Raw genomic sequence first — 14,020 nt, forward strand, 5'->3', positions numbered from 1 at the left:
GCAGGGATGCTGGGATCTCATTTGTGGATGTGGGTGCGTACTAGGAAGAAAAGGTAGGTGGCGTCTCATTTTGGGTACTCAAAACAGTAGCAGTAAGATTGCTGGGTATATGGGTACTACCAGCATGTCAATACTCTGTATTGAGAGGACTGTCTTCCCATATTTTGTTGATGTCACTGCTTTTATGTACTTCACCTTGATATTGAAAGTCTGTAAAGTTTAATTGAGGATAAACGAGGCCAGTAGATCACCTCCAGAGTATTTATGGGGCACCAAGTTGCTGGCTTCATGGTGGGGTATACCAGCAAAAGAATAATAATTAAAAAAAAAAAAGACACCTTTTGGTGTTGAGTCAGCTTTGGAAAGGGGAAGTAGGTCAGAGGAATCCTTGTTTTCTCCAACTCCATGGAATAATTTTAAAAGCTTCACTAAACGGCCTTCAAGGGATATTTTTATTTGGTGAATAAGACCCTGTCTCGGGAAGCGGAAGACCTGGGAAAGTCACTTCACTGGCTTTGCAACTTCATTTCCTCAGCCAGAAAATGAAGATAATTATTTTTACTCTTATTTGTAATCTTCCAAGAGCTCTTGATTAAAGCAGGACTGATTGGCCCAACCACCCAGGGCTCAGTCTGCCAGGGATACCTTGGAGCTTTCCCGTAGTGCAGGGTGGGGAGAGCAGGTCAGAAATGTGGGACATGCAGACAGGCAACCCCTGGCAGCACTTGCACTGTGCACATTGGGACCAGCCGGGGCTGGCAGGAGGTGTGCGACAGGGCTGCAGGTAAGGCGCATTGGCTGGCTGTGTCCTGCATTTGCCAGCTGGCATGTAACCTGTACGGAGAGCTTGAGGAATTATCTTGTCTTCCCCTTTGGGACAGCATCTGAGGCACAGCTGGCAGGCAGTTTGAAATGCCCTGATGCCACATAAAGCATTGCCCCATTAGCTGGAGTATGTAGTAGTAAGATATTATCTTGGTGTGGCTGTATCACATATGCAGTTGCTGCACTTTAAGTCTCCATATTTTCATGCCTTTTATAATCAATGGTGAGAGTGTTTCTTGGTGAGCAGAACATGCTGCACTCTAGTATCTCCTTTCATTCTGTATAAAAAGAGAAAAATAATTGCTTTTCTGGAAAGTTTTTTCTAGTTGTGTAGTTGATAAATAATAGGAATGATTATTAGAAGTACATTTTATTTTGTAGTCTTCTAAAACACTTCAATATTAGGAAGAAAAATCAGAAGACATGTAGATGTGAGGGATTTGGGCAGAAGGCCTCTAGGAGGACAATATCCGTTTCTGAGTATTTCTACATCATTCAATGAGAGTTTTCCTGGCAAACTCATGAGGAAAACTGTACCTTGCTGTACTCAGCATTTTGCTAAATACTGTTCTTTTCCAATAGCTAAAATAGCCTGATTACTGTGAGGGCTTCTTACTAACCTATAACTATGTTAATGCCTGTCTTGCCACAAGGGTAATCTCTCGGTAAAAACAAAAAAAATTGCACACTGTAGAAGGCACACCCTGGAGATTGCCAACAAGCTGCTAATGCAACTTCCTTGCAAAAATGAAGCAGTATTTACAAGGCTTTGGGGAAAACTTTAAGTGGGAACTAGTAGTTGTGAAAGTAAAATTTGGTCTAATGGACGCATTTGGTTGAGTTTGAGTGCTTTGTTGTACCTTCAGATACATAGGAACTGCAGACTACTTGTGCCAAAAGTCTGTTTTCCAGTAAAGACTGTTATTTATAGTTTTATGAAATTCTGAAAACAGCTTAAATAGGCTGTGGTTGTGGGAAGAGGGTGGTTCTTCTCACAGATTTCAGCATTTCCAGTTGCGGTAAAATGAGGTATCTAGTTATATCTAGATACCAATTGGTGTCTAGTCTACCGTAGTTTTTAACAGTTATGGGTTTAGATAAGATAGGAGAAATTTTGTGTCTTTGCATCCTGAAGAAATGAAAATAAGACTGAGTCTAGTCCTAAAACTGAAGATCTTGTCTTAAATTCCTGATAACCTAAAGTAAGTTGACTTGGCAGTAATATGGGATTGCAGGCTGGGATTGGGAGAGGGAAGGGGAAGAGGGATGTCTTACCTGCTCTTTGCAGGCTAGAGTTTGCTATTGTCTGTCTGAATGACTTTAACAGAGATTAAGGAAAACAACGTGTGTTTCTGTGAGCAGAAACAAGCACATTCCCTTGGTAAGAAGCGTTCAACTTGTCATGGGGCTCTGTGTAATTCCACCATTATGCTGCTGTGGAATCAGTCTTGTAAATCCAAAGCCTAAGGTCAGGAGTTACCTTCCTGATTGTGGTGTTTTACTGCTTGCACAGAACAAGCCAAAGAATTTCCTATGCATACTTTAAAGAAAAAAAAAAAAGTATATATGAAGGCACAGAGTTTTTTCTCCCTATTTACATTTCTGGATTTATGCTTTCCACTTGCAACTTAATCTAGCTGCAATTAATATGAATGTAGCTTTACAAAATTATTTAATTGATGGGCATAAATATACGTCTATGCAGTTATAGCACCTGAAATAGTGATAGGAGGAGGCTTGTGGGCGAGCACAGGTATCTTAACCATTGCTTTCTAGCCCTATTAAATGCCTACAACTGATCCAAAGTAACACTTCTTTTTATAGCATTTTATAGCTCTGAAAAATATTTGCTGCTTTTCCTGTGTAAAAATTGTTAAGGTTTAAATTTTACTGCACTGTTGGGAGAAGTAAACTGTCACTCATTGAGCTCCTTATGCTGTTAGCTTTGGAACTCGGAGACAACAAGCACTGGCACAAGCACTTGTTTTCCTCTGAAACTTCTGTTGTACTTACACTTTGCCTTCAGGACACCTTTTGGTAATGTGAGAAAAGCCTGCCTTCAGCTCTCCAAGGTGCTGTAGTTGTAGCTTTTTGCCTCTGATGATTTCTGATGTGGTTAAGGTTGCAAATAGAGAAATTGCTGGCAGATTGACAATATTTGGGCAATGTCAAACGAAATGTTATTTGAAAATTCACACAGAAGAATGCTGATTTGGTTGTATTAGTTTATATTTATTCTTAACATCTAAAAATTATGACTTTTTTTTCTTAATGGAACAAAGCAGCCACAGAATCAACAGATGGCTGCCCTTTCAAGCAACAACAGCCAAGGCTAAGCTCATGTCATAAAGAACTGTCTGTGCTTTGTCATCTCTAAAGACATCCAGGAGTTTCCTAAAGAATGAAAAAATTTGCAGTTGTAGCCATGATCTATGTTGTAGCCACAAATATCTATGCAAACTCTATTTAGCTTGTGGGGGAGGAGCAACTGCATGTATTTCTTGAATAGCACCAAGAATGTGACAGTATTCAGTGCCTAGAAAAGACATGTTTTCTCTGTATTTTCTCCTTTAACTTCTTCAGTGGCAGGGTGCAGGGCTCACAAGGGCTTCGTGGTGGTTGATCAGAATCTGACAAGGCCACGTGGACGTGTGGTTGCAAAGTGAGCTCAGCATGAAATAGGACTGCCTGGGTGAGAAGAAAGCTGTTTTCTTACATGTAAAAGAGTGAATTATGGTCTGAGGAGTGGAGAGAGTTCCCTGAAGGCAAGCACTAGACAAATTAGAAATGCTCTGCCAACGCACAGTATTTCTTTGGCCAATGATTTCTCTTTTTACTTCATGCTGAACATGTAGTGGAAAAGAGAAGATTTTGCTTTACACCTTTGTATGCAGTTCAGTTACACATCTTTTTTGAGTTTGTTTTGGGTTTTGGTTTTTGGGTTTTTTAACTCATCTTTCCTTTCTCCCATATCTCCATTATCCAAACTACCGACTACATCTAGTGCTTGTATTTGTCTGAAGCGGGAAGATTTCAAAGTACAGAAGATTTGCCAAAGTTTTGGGTTTTTTTTTTTCTCTGTTTTTTATCCAAACAAACCTTTTTCTATTTTTTTGGTTTACTTGGGGCTACATATTAATCCATATGGAGATGATGATCAGAGTGGAAAATACAGGCATTTTGTATTTGGCCTAGCAATTATTTCTTATTCTGTAGAAAACAAACTGAACAGAGAAGTCCTGCCTATTCGCAAAACACCTGGTGGTGAGATCTCTTCCAGAAGCTCCCTATCGTATCTTTTTTGTAATGGATTAATAATGAGTGGATTTGTTCCCTTGCACAACACATCAAAAAAAGGCATTGCATTTGTCTCTTCATCTTTTTTTCCCATTGTTCATCATCTGTTTGTTTCTAGTGAAATAGTTTTCTTTTCTCTTTCTCCAGAGAGAGCATGCTTGTGTTTCTGGCTGGGTGTGCTGGGTCATTAGTTAAGGGGCAAGATGGGAAAGAGGGCTGCTGTTAAAGAACTCCAGAAGATTTGACCAAATTTGCTCATAATGGGATGGGGTATTTTCATCCTTACCTTCTCTGTCTTGCTCTTTTCCTTTCTCTTTGCTTTGCAGGACTGCTTCAATTCCTTCATCGTCTTGCAATGTGTGTCCATATCACAACCTGATGCTGTGGGGATCTGCTAGTCCAAGGCTGACTCTGTTTTTGCTGCAGGCTGAGTCCTTGGCTTTGAAGACTTGTTGACATAACTAAGATTGACTCTTGGACCTTCTAGAGAAGAGACTTTCTCATGGCCCTACTCCACTCCAACTGACCCTGTGACTGGAGAGTTCACTGTAGCTCTGTCCTTTGCTCTCCAGTTCCACAAGATGAGCTCGTTCAGAAGGCCTCGACCTCGCTTCATGAGCTCCCCAGTCCTCAGTGACCTTCCCCGATTCCAGGCAACCCAACAGGCTCTTCAGCTCAGCTCCAACTCTGCCTGGAACAGGTGAGCAGGACTCACTTGGGCTGACTTCTCACTCCTCAGCAGCCCTGCAATAAAGGCCATGTGTGTCTGATCTTTGTGCTTCAGACCTTTTATGGCTAAGCTTGTTTGTTTATAAGGATGCCTAAGCTTTGACAACATTGGAAGCCTCCGTAGAGGTGGAAAAAAATAGACCAGGTAGCAGCCTTGGTTTCAGCCAGTGTTGATGAGAGCTACAGTCTTGAAGTAAAACAGAAGTGCTATTTGTTAACCGTTGCTTTTAAATACCACTTAGGAAAACACATTCCTACTGCTATAATAAGAAAACAGTTTCTTAATGCACAACAGGCATTTATTTGCACATTATGAAGCTTTTACCATGGTCAGGTTCCTCTGACAACTGCTAAGCTTGTGTCTTCTTTCAGCATTTCCTATTGACAGCCAAATCCTGTCTGCAGTGTGTGTCATGCAGCTCTTGCAACTGGGAAAACAACTGGTGAAGTGTGAGATGTCCTTATCTGATCTAATGGTCTGCTGCTACCAAAAGTGGGTGTTCCCACATCCCATTCTGTCACACTGCACTAGCTCTGCACTCTGCAGACCACTCTGTCTTGCTGACCTAGCTCAGCTTCCTAAGGTCACATAAAAGTGGCCCAACAAAAGCATTAGTTTTGTGCCAGGATAGTGAGCTGAGGTCTGTGAAGTGTGCAAATACCATAGCTGGCCCAGAGAAAGGAATGCCCATTAAGGAAATGACACCACCTCTTGTAACCCATGGCAAGCCTTTAGACCTGCTAAACCATCTTGTATGCTGTCACTTTATAACTTCCTCTGTGCTGGTGGGAGAAGTATGGATTAAAAGATCCTCCAACAGCATCTTACAAGCATTAACAGGGCTTAAAGTTGTGTCTAGGCAAGGTGATGCTGGTTGCAGAATGTCTTCCAGCACAGACAGGGTCCTGCCAGATGCAGCGAATTGGGTGATTCTTGCTATCATCCCTGGATAATGTGATGTGTTTGGCAGATACTGCCAAAAATCTGTGTCTCCTTGTAGCAACTAGCCTGCAGCACATTGCTAAACAGTCATGTTAAAGATATATCCGTTGTGAACCTGTTCTTCATGAACAGTGTTCCTGAAATGACTTCCCCTCGTTTACTCTAAAGCATAGCTTGAGGTTGGTTCTACTCTGTCTCCCATGAGAGATGTGGTAAAATAAGAGTGATGATTTTGAGAGGAGAAAGAGTGGAATTATTTAAATGCAACTAACCTCTCCACGCCGTTGTAACCCTTAGCTTTTGGTGGCTAGCTCACATTGTATTGTGTGTTAAATCATACTGGTGGCTGTTATTTATGGGTGTTGTACTGTCTCATTTCTTTCTTGGCAGCGTTCAAACAGCAGTGATAAATGTGTTTAAAGGAGGAGGCTTGCAGAACAATGAACTTTACATCCTCAATGAAAATATCAGGTAGATTGCTGAAATGCATGAAAAGGGATTTTTTGTTGCTGCTTGTTTGGTGTTTACTTCATTTTGATCCCCTACTGAACTGCAGTTAGAGGATGCTGGTGGGAGGAGCAGTGATTGAAACAAACACAACTATAGGTTTCAGGCTATCTTACTTATTTTTGCTGTTTGGTTGTTTGGTGGTGTGAATGGCATGGGACAACTGGATAATGTTTCTCTGACTTCTATGAGTATGTAGCTTTGACAAGGACAGGATGTGTATTGGCTTGGATTAGAAGTATTTTATCCTCTCCTAGGGAGTTTGCCTCTTCTGCCTGTTTTTTAACACATTTTTATCGAAGTATTTGTGATGGTAGTTAGATGTCTTCTAAACCCAGCTGTAGGGTGTTTAAAATGAAAGGAAAACACAGCGTTTCATTTAAAAGCTTAATCTTCACATGATAATTGCAGAGAAAGACCTGAAAATATGAACCCTAAAGGTAAAAAAACCTAGAGCCTAACAAACATCATCTAACACTGATGACAGTGATGATTAAAAGTATTGGGTTTGGGTTTTTTTAAGCAGGTTTCATGTTTATCTGTGGTTTCATTCTGATTATTTGGAAAGTTTGGTTAGCTGTAGAATAGATAAAGTGCAATTTATTTTTGCTTTGGTTCCAAGTGCTGCTAATAGGGGTATTGTCAGAGCTCATGGATGGAGTTCCTCCTCCCTCTCTTTCCCACTACATTCATCATGAGTGCTGTCATATGAGTCTCTTCTACTTCATTATGTGCTCTGCCATCCCTGTTGTATTTTTCCTGAGTGCCAAGATTCAAATGACAATTTGGGATTAGCAGGTACTAAGTAGCAGTCTACGCCTTTTCCTACTTTCAAAATAAATGCAGCTTGCAGGACATATTACTCTGTCATATTTGGTCTGGTCCCAAAGGTGAAAGTTTAATATTATTCCTTTTGAGAGCTGAGTAAGGGCAGTGTCTCATGATTCAATGGTATTTTAGTGTGCTTAGGTCAGAAGTCTTCAAGTTAGTTTTAAGTACTTGGAGCAGTCTTAATTCTCCATGGAATGAGTATTTCTGCACATGAAAAGAAAACCAAATATTCTAAGACTTTGGAAATGTCCTAGCCCACAGCCTGTTGGCAGACTTGGGGACAGGCTTTGGGTGTTGTGACTTGCCTGCAGGCTGTTGCCTGACATGGTGGATGCAGCCTGCTTTCCCTTCCCAGTGCAAGCAGGTGCTCCTTCCCACCCTTATGAGGAGACAGTACACTGAGCAGAACTGGTGTTGCCTGGGCTTGGACCATGCTTCTTCATGTTGGTTACTAAAGTGGATCTAGACTGTCAAGAGCTGGGCATAGAACAGGGAATTCTTTGTGAATTGTGTATGCTTTGTAAGCAGTGCTGATGCTGGGAGGGTAAATGACCTCTTCCACAGACAGGCATTCTCAGACAGCACTTGGAAGCACTCACCTTGAAATATTATATGTGATTAATGTTCCTGCAGGTGCCCTGAGCATTGGTTGCATCTTCAAATGTCATTCTCTAAATAGGCTACCTTAACATTCAAGTAGCTTATTTATGTCCATCTAAGGAGCAAAGGATATGGATCTGCAGCCTTGCACCTGTGACTACTGATGTAGCTCTCAGCGCAATGTTGGCTCTATGTGTGTGAGGTGAATCTCTAGCTTGACACCGGGCTAAAAGCCAGATGTGTCAGATGACCAACTTCTATATGCTGTTTGGTCAAGCTAGTGCATTTTCCTTGCTTGCTTTCCTTGTTCCATTCACCTTCTTGGTGAAAGTTGGCAAACGCAATGCTTTAAGAGACTAAGTTTCTGCACAGAACTTGGTTATTTGACAGTGGGAAATGCAGCATGATTTTTATCACAGTTTTTATCAGAATTACTTGTTTAGAGTGGCTTCTGCCTGCCACATGTTTAAAACACCTTTTGTTAAATGTTTAGAATTTTTTTCTTGAAAAACATGCCCTTTTTTTTTTTTCTTAAATGGCTTTCTTAAATGGAAGTCGTTGGCTTCCACTTGTTTACTTCATTACTCCTCTTCTTATCCTTCCACCTCCTACTGCTAAGAGAAAAGAAAGTACAACATTAGGGAGATAAGCTATGTGCAGTGAAATGACAGGCATCTTTGTTTAAAATAAAGCAGAAAAAAATTATTAATTTCAAACAAAAAAGCTTAAATTGTCTCTTCAACTTTATGTTCATTCAGGGGGATAATTTTTTTTTTTGCCTGGTCTGGATATCTGGCCTAATTTGTTCATTCCCTCATAATTTGAGAATAGCCGTTTGTACAATATATACCTAAATGTGAAAGAAATCTAATTGTGGCCAAAATGACACATTTGCATATACTTATGTATCTTTGGTATAACTGGTAGTAAAGTGCAAATATACATGTAAGGATGACAAGCAGTGGCTGTTACTTCATGGCTGCATTCCTTCTTTTTTACAGACAGCTGCTGAAGAGTGAACTTGGATCCTTTATCACAGATTACTTTCAGGTATTAACATGATTTGCTTTCTTTTGAGGTTTGCTCTCTCAGTCTTTTTAGCCTCAAAAAAAATTAAGACCCCTCTTTACATGCAAGTAGCCTACAAGTTTCACTTTTGTTTTGCTACAGAAGATGTGAAGATACTGGACTTTTTTAATGTGGGCCAATATAGCCTTGGGAGTAATCATACTTATCGGTGTATGTGCTAAATAAAGGATAATCTTCCTTTGTGCTTAAGAAAGGCTGCTAGTGGCCTTCCAAGGTCAAGAAGGAATTCACTTGAAACTTTTAAAGGAGGTGGGATATCTTTTCATTGTTTTTTTCACCCTGTTTCTCTAGTCTAGAGAATTCAGAGTTTCGGCAACATGGGCCAGCAAAGATAACATCTATCTGTTTGGAGGGGTGCACAGAGAAGGAAGTCCATATCAGCAGGAAATCAACCTGGGTACCATCTGCCTTTTAGTCCCACAAATATAAATGCAACCTGTAAAAAAAGTGAAAGATTAATGATGAAGGAAAATGTGATCAATCACAAATGTGAATAAATGTTATTGCCTTTTACTGATACTGTCCAGATAGAGACATTCAGCTGTACCTCATGAAAGTGTTAGATGACTTTAAGAAAAGGAGGGATTTCTTCCCTTTGAGTAAGAAAAAGAGAGAGAAAATTTCGGTACTTTCTGAAGTGGCTGATGCTGCTGTGTGTGGTGCTAACAGCTTAGAAAGGGGAAAAAGATGACTAGTGTTGTTTCATTTCAGTATTAGATTACATGACTTAAAAAGAAATCCCTTACACTGTGCTATCAAATGAGAAGACTCCTGCCCCAGAAGTAGTTAAATGTTAAATTTCTTTAGATCCTATCTGGACAAACTCCTCAATGGAAAGAGGCAGCTGCTGATGCTAAATGAGAGGACGATTCCTAGACTGTGAGTAGGGTCTGGTGGCAGCCCAGCAGAAAGGCTGTGAGCCCCTAGCTCAGTGTCTGGCTTAAGTGGAAATCTGCTGTTACTCATGCCAATTTAAAGTCAGGCAAATTAAAGTTTGCAAATAAATGTATGTGGTGAATCGGAATTTGAAAGGTCTTGACCGAGTTCCTCGATTCCACAGTATTAGGCATGTTGTGCAAGACTGGAAGAAGCAGAAAATGTCCAGAGGGAACTTTGTGCATCTGTGAGCCCAGATGGAGCATGGAAGTGACACAGTTCTGAGAAATATGAGGTGCAGACTTAGGACCATTACCTGGTTTTGAAAATTCAGATTATACTGAAAGAGGCCCGAGTGGTTTCCAGAACTGAGTAAGACAAAGCTGCATCATGTTGCTGCACAAGAGAAGTCATCAATGGGGACCAAATGGCTCCCAGTGCTGGGTTTGGATGTGTTGTTCTCTCCTTCCAGGCTGTAAACCCCAAGCCTGTCACAGTTACTAGTGTTAGCTGAGGATCCTTAGATGTGCTGGTAGTAGAGCTGATGACTGAAGAGACTGCTTAGACTACAGCCTGCTCAGTGCTCAAGGCTGTGTATCTGTGTTGCATCCCTCTTGGCAAGCTGAAGGCATCTGATCTTGTCCCTGGAGAAAGATCTGATCGTTACTAGCACTGTTCTCTGCAAAAGCAGGAGCGAAGCTGATGCTCCTTCACCCTGATAGCTCTACTGCTTCAGTCACAAGCCACAATTGCGATGTAGTTACTCAGCACTGCACTGCTGCTAAGAGCGGTGGCCTTTGCCTTGGAGAGCATGCAGTGCAAGGGCTTGTCTGTGCTGACCTCTGAGTTTGTTTTTCTGTTAGTCTATCTGTTTATACTTGTGTAATACTTCAGCATATATGAACTAGTTCATCTGCAGCTGCTGTTCTCCCATTGAAGCCAATGGGACTCAAATTTAATTTCTGGGATGTATTTTTACTTTGCCCATGAAATAATCTGACAGTTTCCTGCTGCTGAAAAGGGGCATTTTTTACCTACTCTTCTGCAAAGTAACCCAGCAGGGCACCATCTGCTCTCACTGCTGAGTTAGTTCTCTGGTGTTCAGCTGAGCTTCGTCAGGGAGGAATCCTATGACCTTGGAAAGTAAAAGTCTGGGATTTGGAGGAGCAGGGTGTATGCAGCCCAGACGGCCAATCATATCCTGGCTGAATCAAAAGAAGTGTTGCCAGAAGATCAAGGGAGGTGATTCTGCCCCTCTACTCTTCTCTGGTGATACCACACCTGGAATACTGCATCCAGCTCTGGAGCCCTCAGCACTGGAAAGACGTGATCCTGTGGGAGCAGATCAAGAGGAGAAACACAGAAATCATCAAAGGCCTGGAACACCTCCCCTGTAAAGACAAGCTGAGAGAGTTTGTGTTGTTCAGCTTGGAGAAGAGAAGACTCTAACTCCTTGGAGTCTTATTGTAGCCTTTCAATACTTAAAGGGACTTATAAGAAAGACAAAGGAAAACATTTTAGCAGGGGCTGTAGCAATAGGACAAGGGATAATAGTTTTAAACTAAAAGAGAAGAAGTTTAGACTAGATGTTAACAAGAAATTTTTCACTCTGATGGTGAAACGGAACACTGGAACAGTTTTCCCAGAGGTGGTGGATTTCCCATCCCTGGAAACATTCAAGGTCAGGTTGGATGCGGCTCTGAGCAAACTGGTCTAGTTGAAGATGTCCCTACTCACTGCAAGCGGGCTTGGACCAGATAACCTTCATGGTCCCTTCCAATCCAAACCATTGGTTACTGGGACTTCTCTGAGGCAGCTGTAAGATTTTTCAGATAAACTCCCTTAATTTTCATGCTGTTTGACCCGTGTAGTTGTGTTACGTAATTTCCAGTCTGCTGCAGTGGAGAGCTGCGGGAAGTGACAAATTCTGACTCAGAATAAGGCCTGACGTTCTGTTTGTGTGCAAAACCATAGAAACCACAAGGTGTGAGCAGCCATGTTGCTGGCATGTTGACTAGAGTCAAAACACGATAACAGATAGCTACGAAAGTAAGCAGCAGCAATGAGGCAAGCTTCGATCCTAGCTCTTCTCTGGCCAAGTGCTTCCTGCTGCTGGAGGCTGCAACAGCTCAGCTGCTGCACAAGAGGAGAGAATTCACAATTTTGTGTCTGCTAATTATTTGTGCTTCATCTGTCACTTTCTAGGACTGAGCTTTCATGGAGCAGCTCCAGAGACTCCGTAGCAACTGCCCAGATTCATTATCATCGCAGCTCAGCTCTGTTACTGCTAGCCAAGCAGAGGACCTAGTCCTGGATGGCAGTGGTAGAAGGGACTGCTGCAATACCTGCTTTCAGGCCCTGTGCACATAAGCTCCGTAGACATGCATGGTTCACTTGAAATGGTGCCTGGTGCTACTGCTCAAAACATAGTGTGGGATGGCATGCCATGTCCTGGCTAAGCAGGGCTCCTGCCTGGAGCGGTGACTTGCCAGGGCAGAGCCAGAGGCCCAGCCATGGGATTTTCCAATAACTGCTGCTTCACTGGCACATTGTGGTCTAAATCATAGCAGTGCTACCTACTCGATCTGTCTGGTGTGCTTTCCTTTTTACTCTTCTTGCCTCACTTTCTCTCTTTAAGTGGGCCTTCTTTTTTTATCTGTTTTGAAGAAAGCAATCCCTAGAAAAGTCAATTTAGGATGTTATTTCATATTTATCTTGTAATTTGTTCTCTATGTAGGATCAAAATGATCTCTTTGCTTCTGTCACTGTTTCCACTCTTTCTAGAGACAAGAAGAAAAAGATGGGGGGGGATGCTCCAGGTATGAGATGCTGCAGCTCACACAGCTTTGCCTTTTGTAGAACACTGCCCAGAAGTAGGTAGGTGTTTCTGTGCAACTGGCAATAGCTTTGCAGAAAATACTTGCCAAGTAAATGTGGGTGACCCTTTTTCCTCAAATTAGCATCAGATTATTCAAGAAACAGTATGCTTGTAGAGCCTGTAAAAGTGTGGTTTAACCCAAGAACATAGACTCAGTTGGCTAGAAGAGAGGACTGCGTTGAAGAAATGCTATAATGTCAAGAAGAAAACCTGTTCTTTTTCACCCAGCAAAATGAAGTCAATTACTTTCAGTTTGCTCTGGATCAGTTTACTCCTGTTCCAAGCTCATGTTTCTGTTTGAAGTAGTGTTAGTTTGTTAATTTTAATGTGGGTTTTTGAAAGCACACTGGCTATCTTCATCTTGGGAAGCATGAAGGGAAAAATTTCTCTGTAATTAAATGGGTGTTCATGTAAACTACCCTTCCCCCTCAAAGTGCAGTGGCTTATTGGGAAATAGTAATATTTTTTGATTCATAGGATGTACCTTGCTACACTGCTTTCAGACAAGATGTGATGTCACCTGTGATGTTTTGACCCTCATTGTTTTCTGTGGAGCTGCTGCCAATGTTCATCTCAATTTCTCTAACAGAGGGAAGGGGGAAAATATCTGTGCTGGGAAAAAGGAATTACCTGGAAAGTGTTTATGTTTTATAGCATGGCATGTGGCTGCCTTCAGATTTTTAATTTTTTATTCCAAATTATTTCAGTGCAGCTTACTTTGGAAGAATAGCAAGTACACACATGCTATGGGGTCTTTGCTGAGGGAAAAATGAAAAGTGATTTTTCTGGAGCTATGAATCCTGTCTTCCGAAACTCAGGGTAATTGAAAACTTACCTAAAGGCTTTCTCCTAGCTATACTTCTAGGTGGCATGCCTGAAACGGCCACTGTGGTTTTCTGCAATAAGAAGTCCGGGGAGTTTCAGCCTGTGAGACTTCACAAGCTCACTTCTCTCTGTTACAAAACATACCTCTCTGTACAGCAGCCTGTGATGTCCCAATAGCTGGGTGAGGACTTCATCCTGGGGATCCAGGGAAAGCTGATTTGGGGAAGCAGTTATTCCTTCCCCTTCCCAAGTACTAAGTTCAGATTTAATTTAGATTGTACTGATTTGTCAGGAAACCTTGTAGGTTTATTTAATGAAAATTTGCCTGTCTGGCTTGATCTGAGGGGGTAATGTTCACATTATCCATTTCTAAGCCTGTGACTTTAGCAGAAAAGGCAGATAAGTAAAATTTCCAGTTATTTTTAAGATTTTTAAGATAAAAGTGTGGTGGTTATTTGTTGTTTGGTTTGGTTTTTTTTAAAGTGTTTTACACTTTTCACAGAAAGGAAAATCTGAGAAGATAATTGAAATGACTGCAGTAACTGTATGGTTTTTTAGAAACCTTAAAAATGAGATGATGAAATTTAACAGATGGAATTACTGATGATATATTCATAAGA

The 14,020-nt window shown here is 41.4% G+C and overlaps 1 protein-coding gene across 24 annotated transcripts in view; it reads left to right on the top strand.

The window, feature by feature from the left end:
- PRR5L (proline rich 5 like) overlaps window positions 1–14,020 on the top strand; it is a 72,168-nt gene that overhangs the window by 33,789 nt on the left and 24,359 nt on the right. For 9 of the 24 annotated variants that reach the window (XM_054066925.1, XM_054066916.1, XM_054066923.1 and 6 more), the window contains 3 exons: window positions 4,449–4,822; window positions 6,185–6,265; window positions 8,734–8,782. In XM_054066925.1, the coding sequence (XP_053922900.1) occupies window positions 4,704–4,822; window positions 6,185–6,265; window positions 8,734–8,782 (249 nt within the window). In that variant the 5' untranslated portion in view covers window positions 4,449–4,703. Of the gene's footprint in view, window positions 1–3,408; window positions 3,518–4,448; window positions 4,823–6,184; window positions 6,266–8,733; window positions 8,783–14,020 lie in introns of all 24 variants that reach the window. The other 15 variants (XM_054066910.1, XM_054066911.1, XM_054066914.1 and 12 more) reach the window with 5 other exon arrangements.

Source organism: Cuculus canorus, chromosome 5, assembly GCF_017976375.1.
Source record: "Cuculus canorus isolate bCucCan1 chromosome 5, bCucCan1.pri, whole genome shotgun sequence".
NCBI classification, from domain to species: Eukaryota; Metazoa; Chordata; class Aves; order Cuculiformes; family Cuculidae; genus Cuculus; species Cuculus canorus.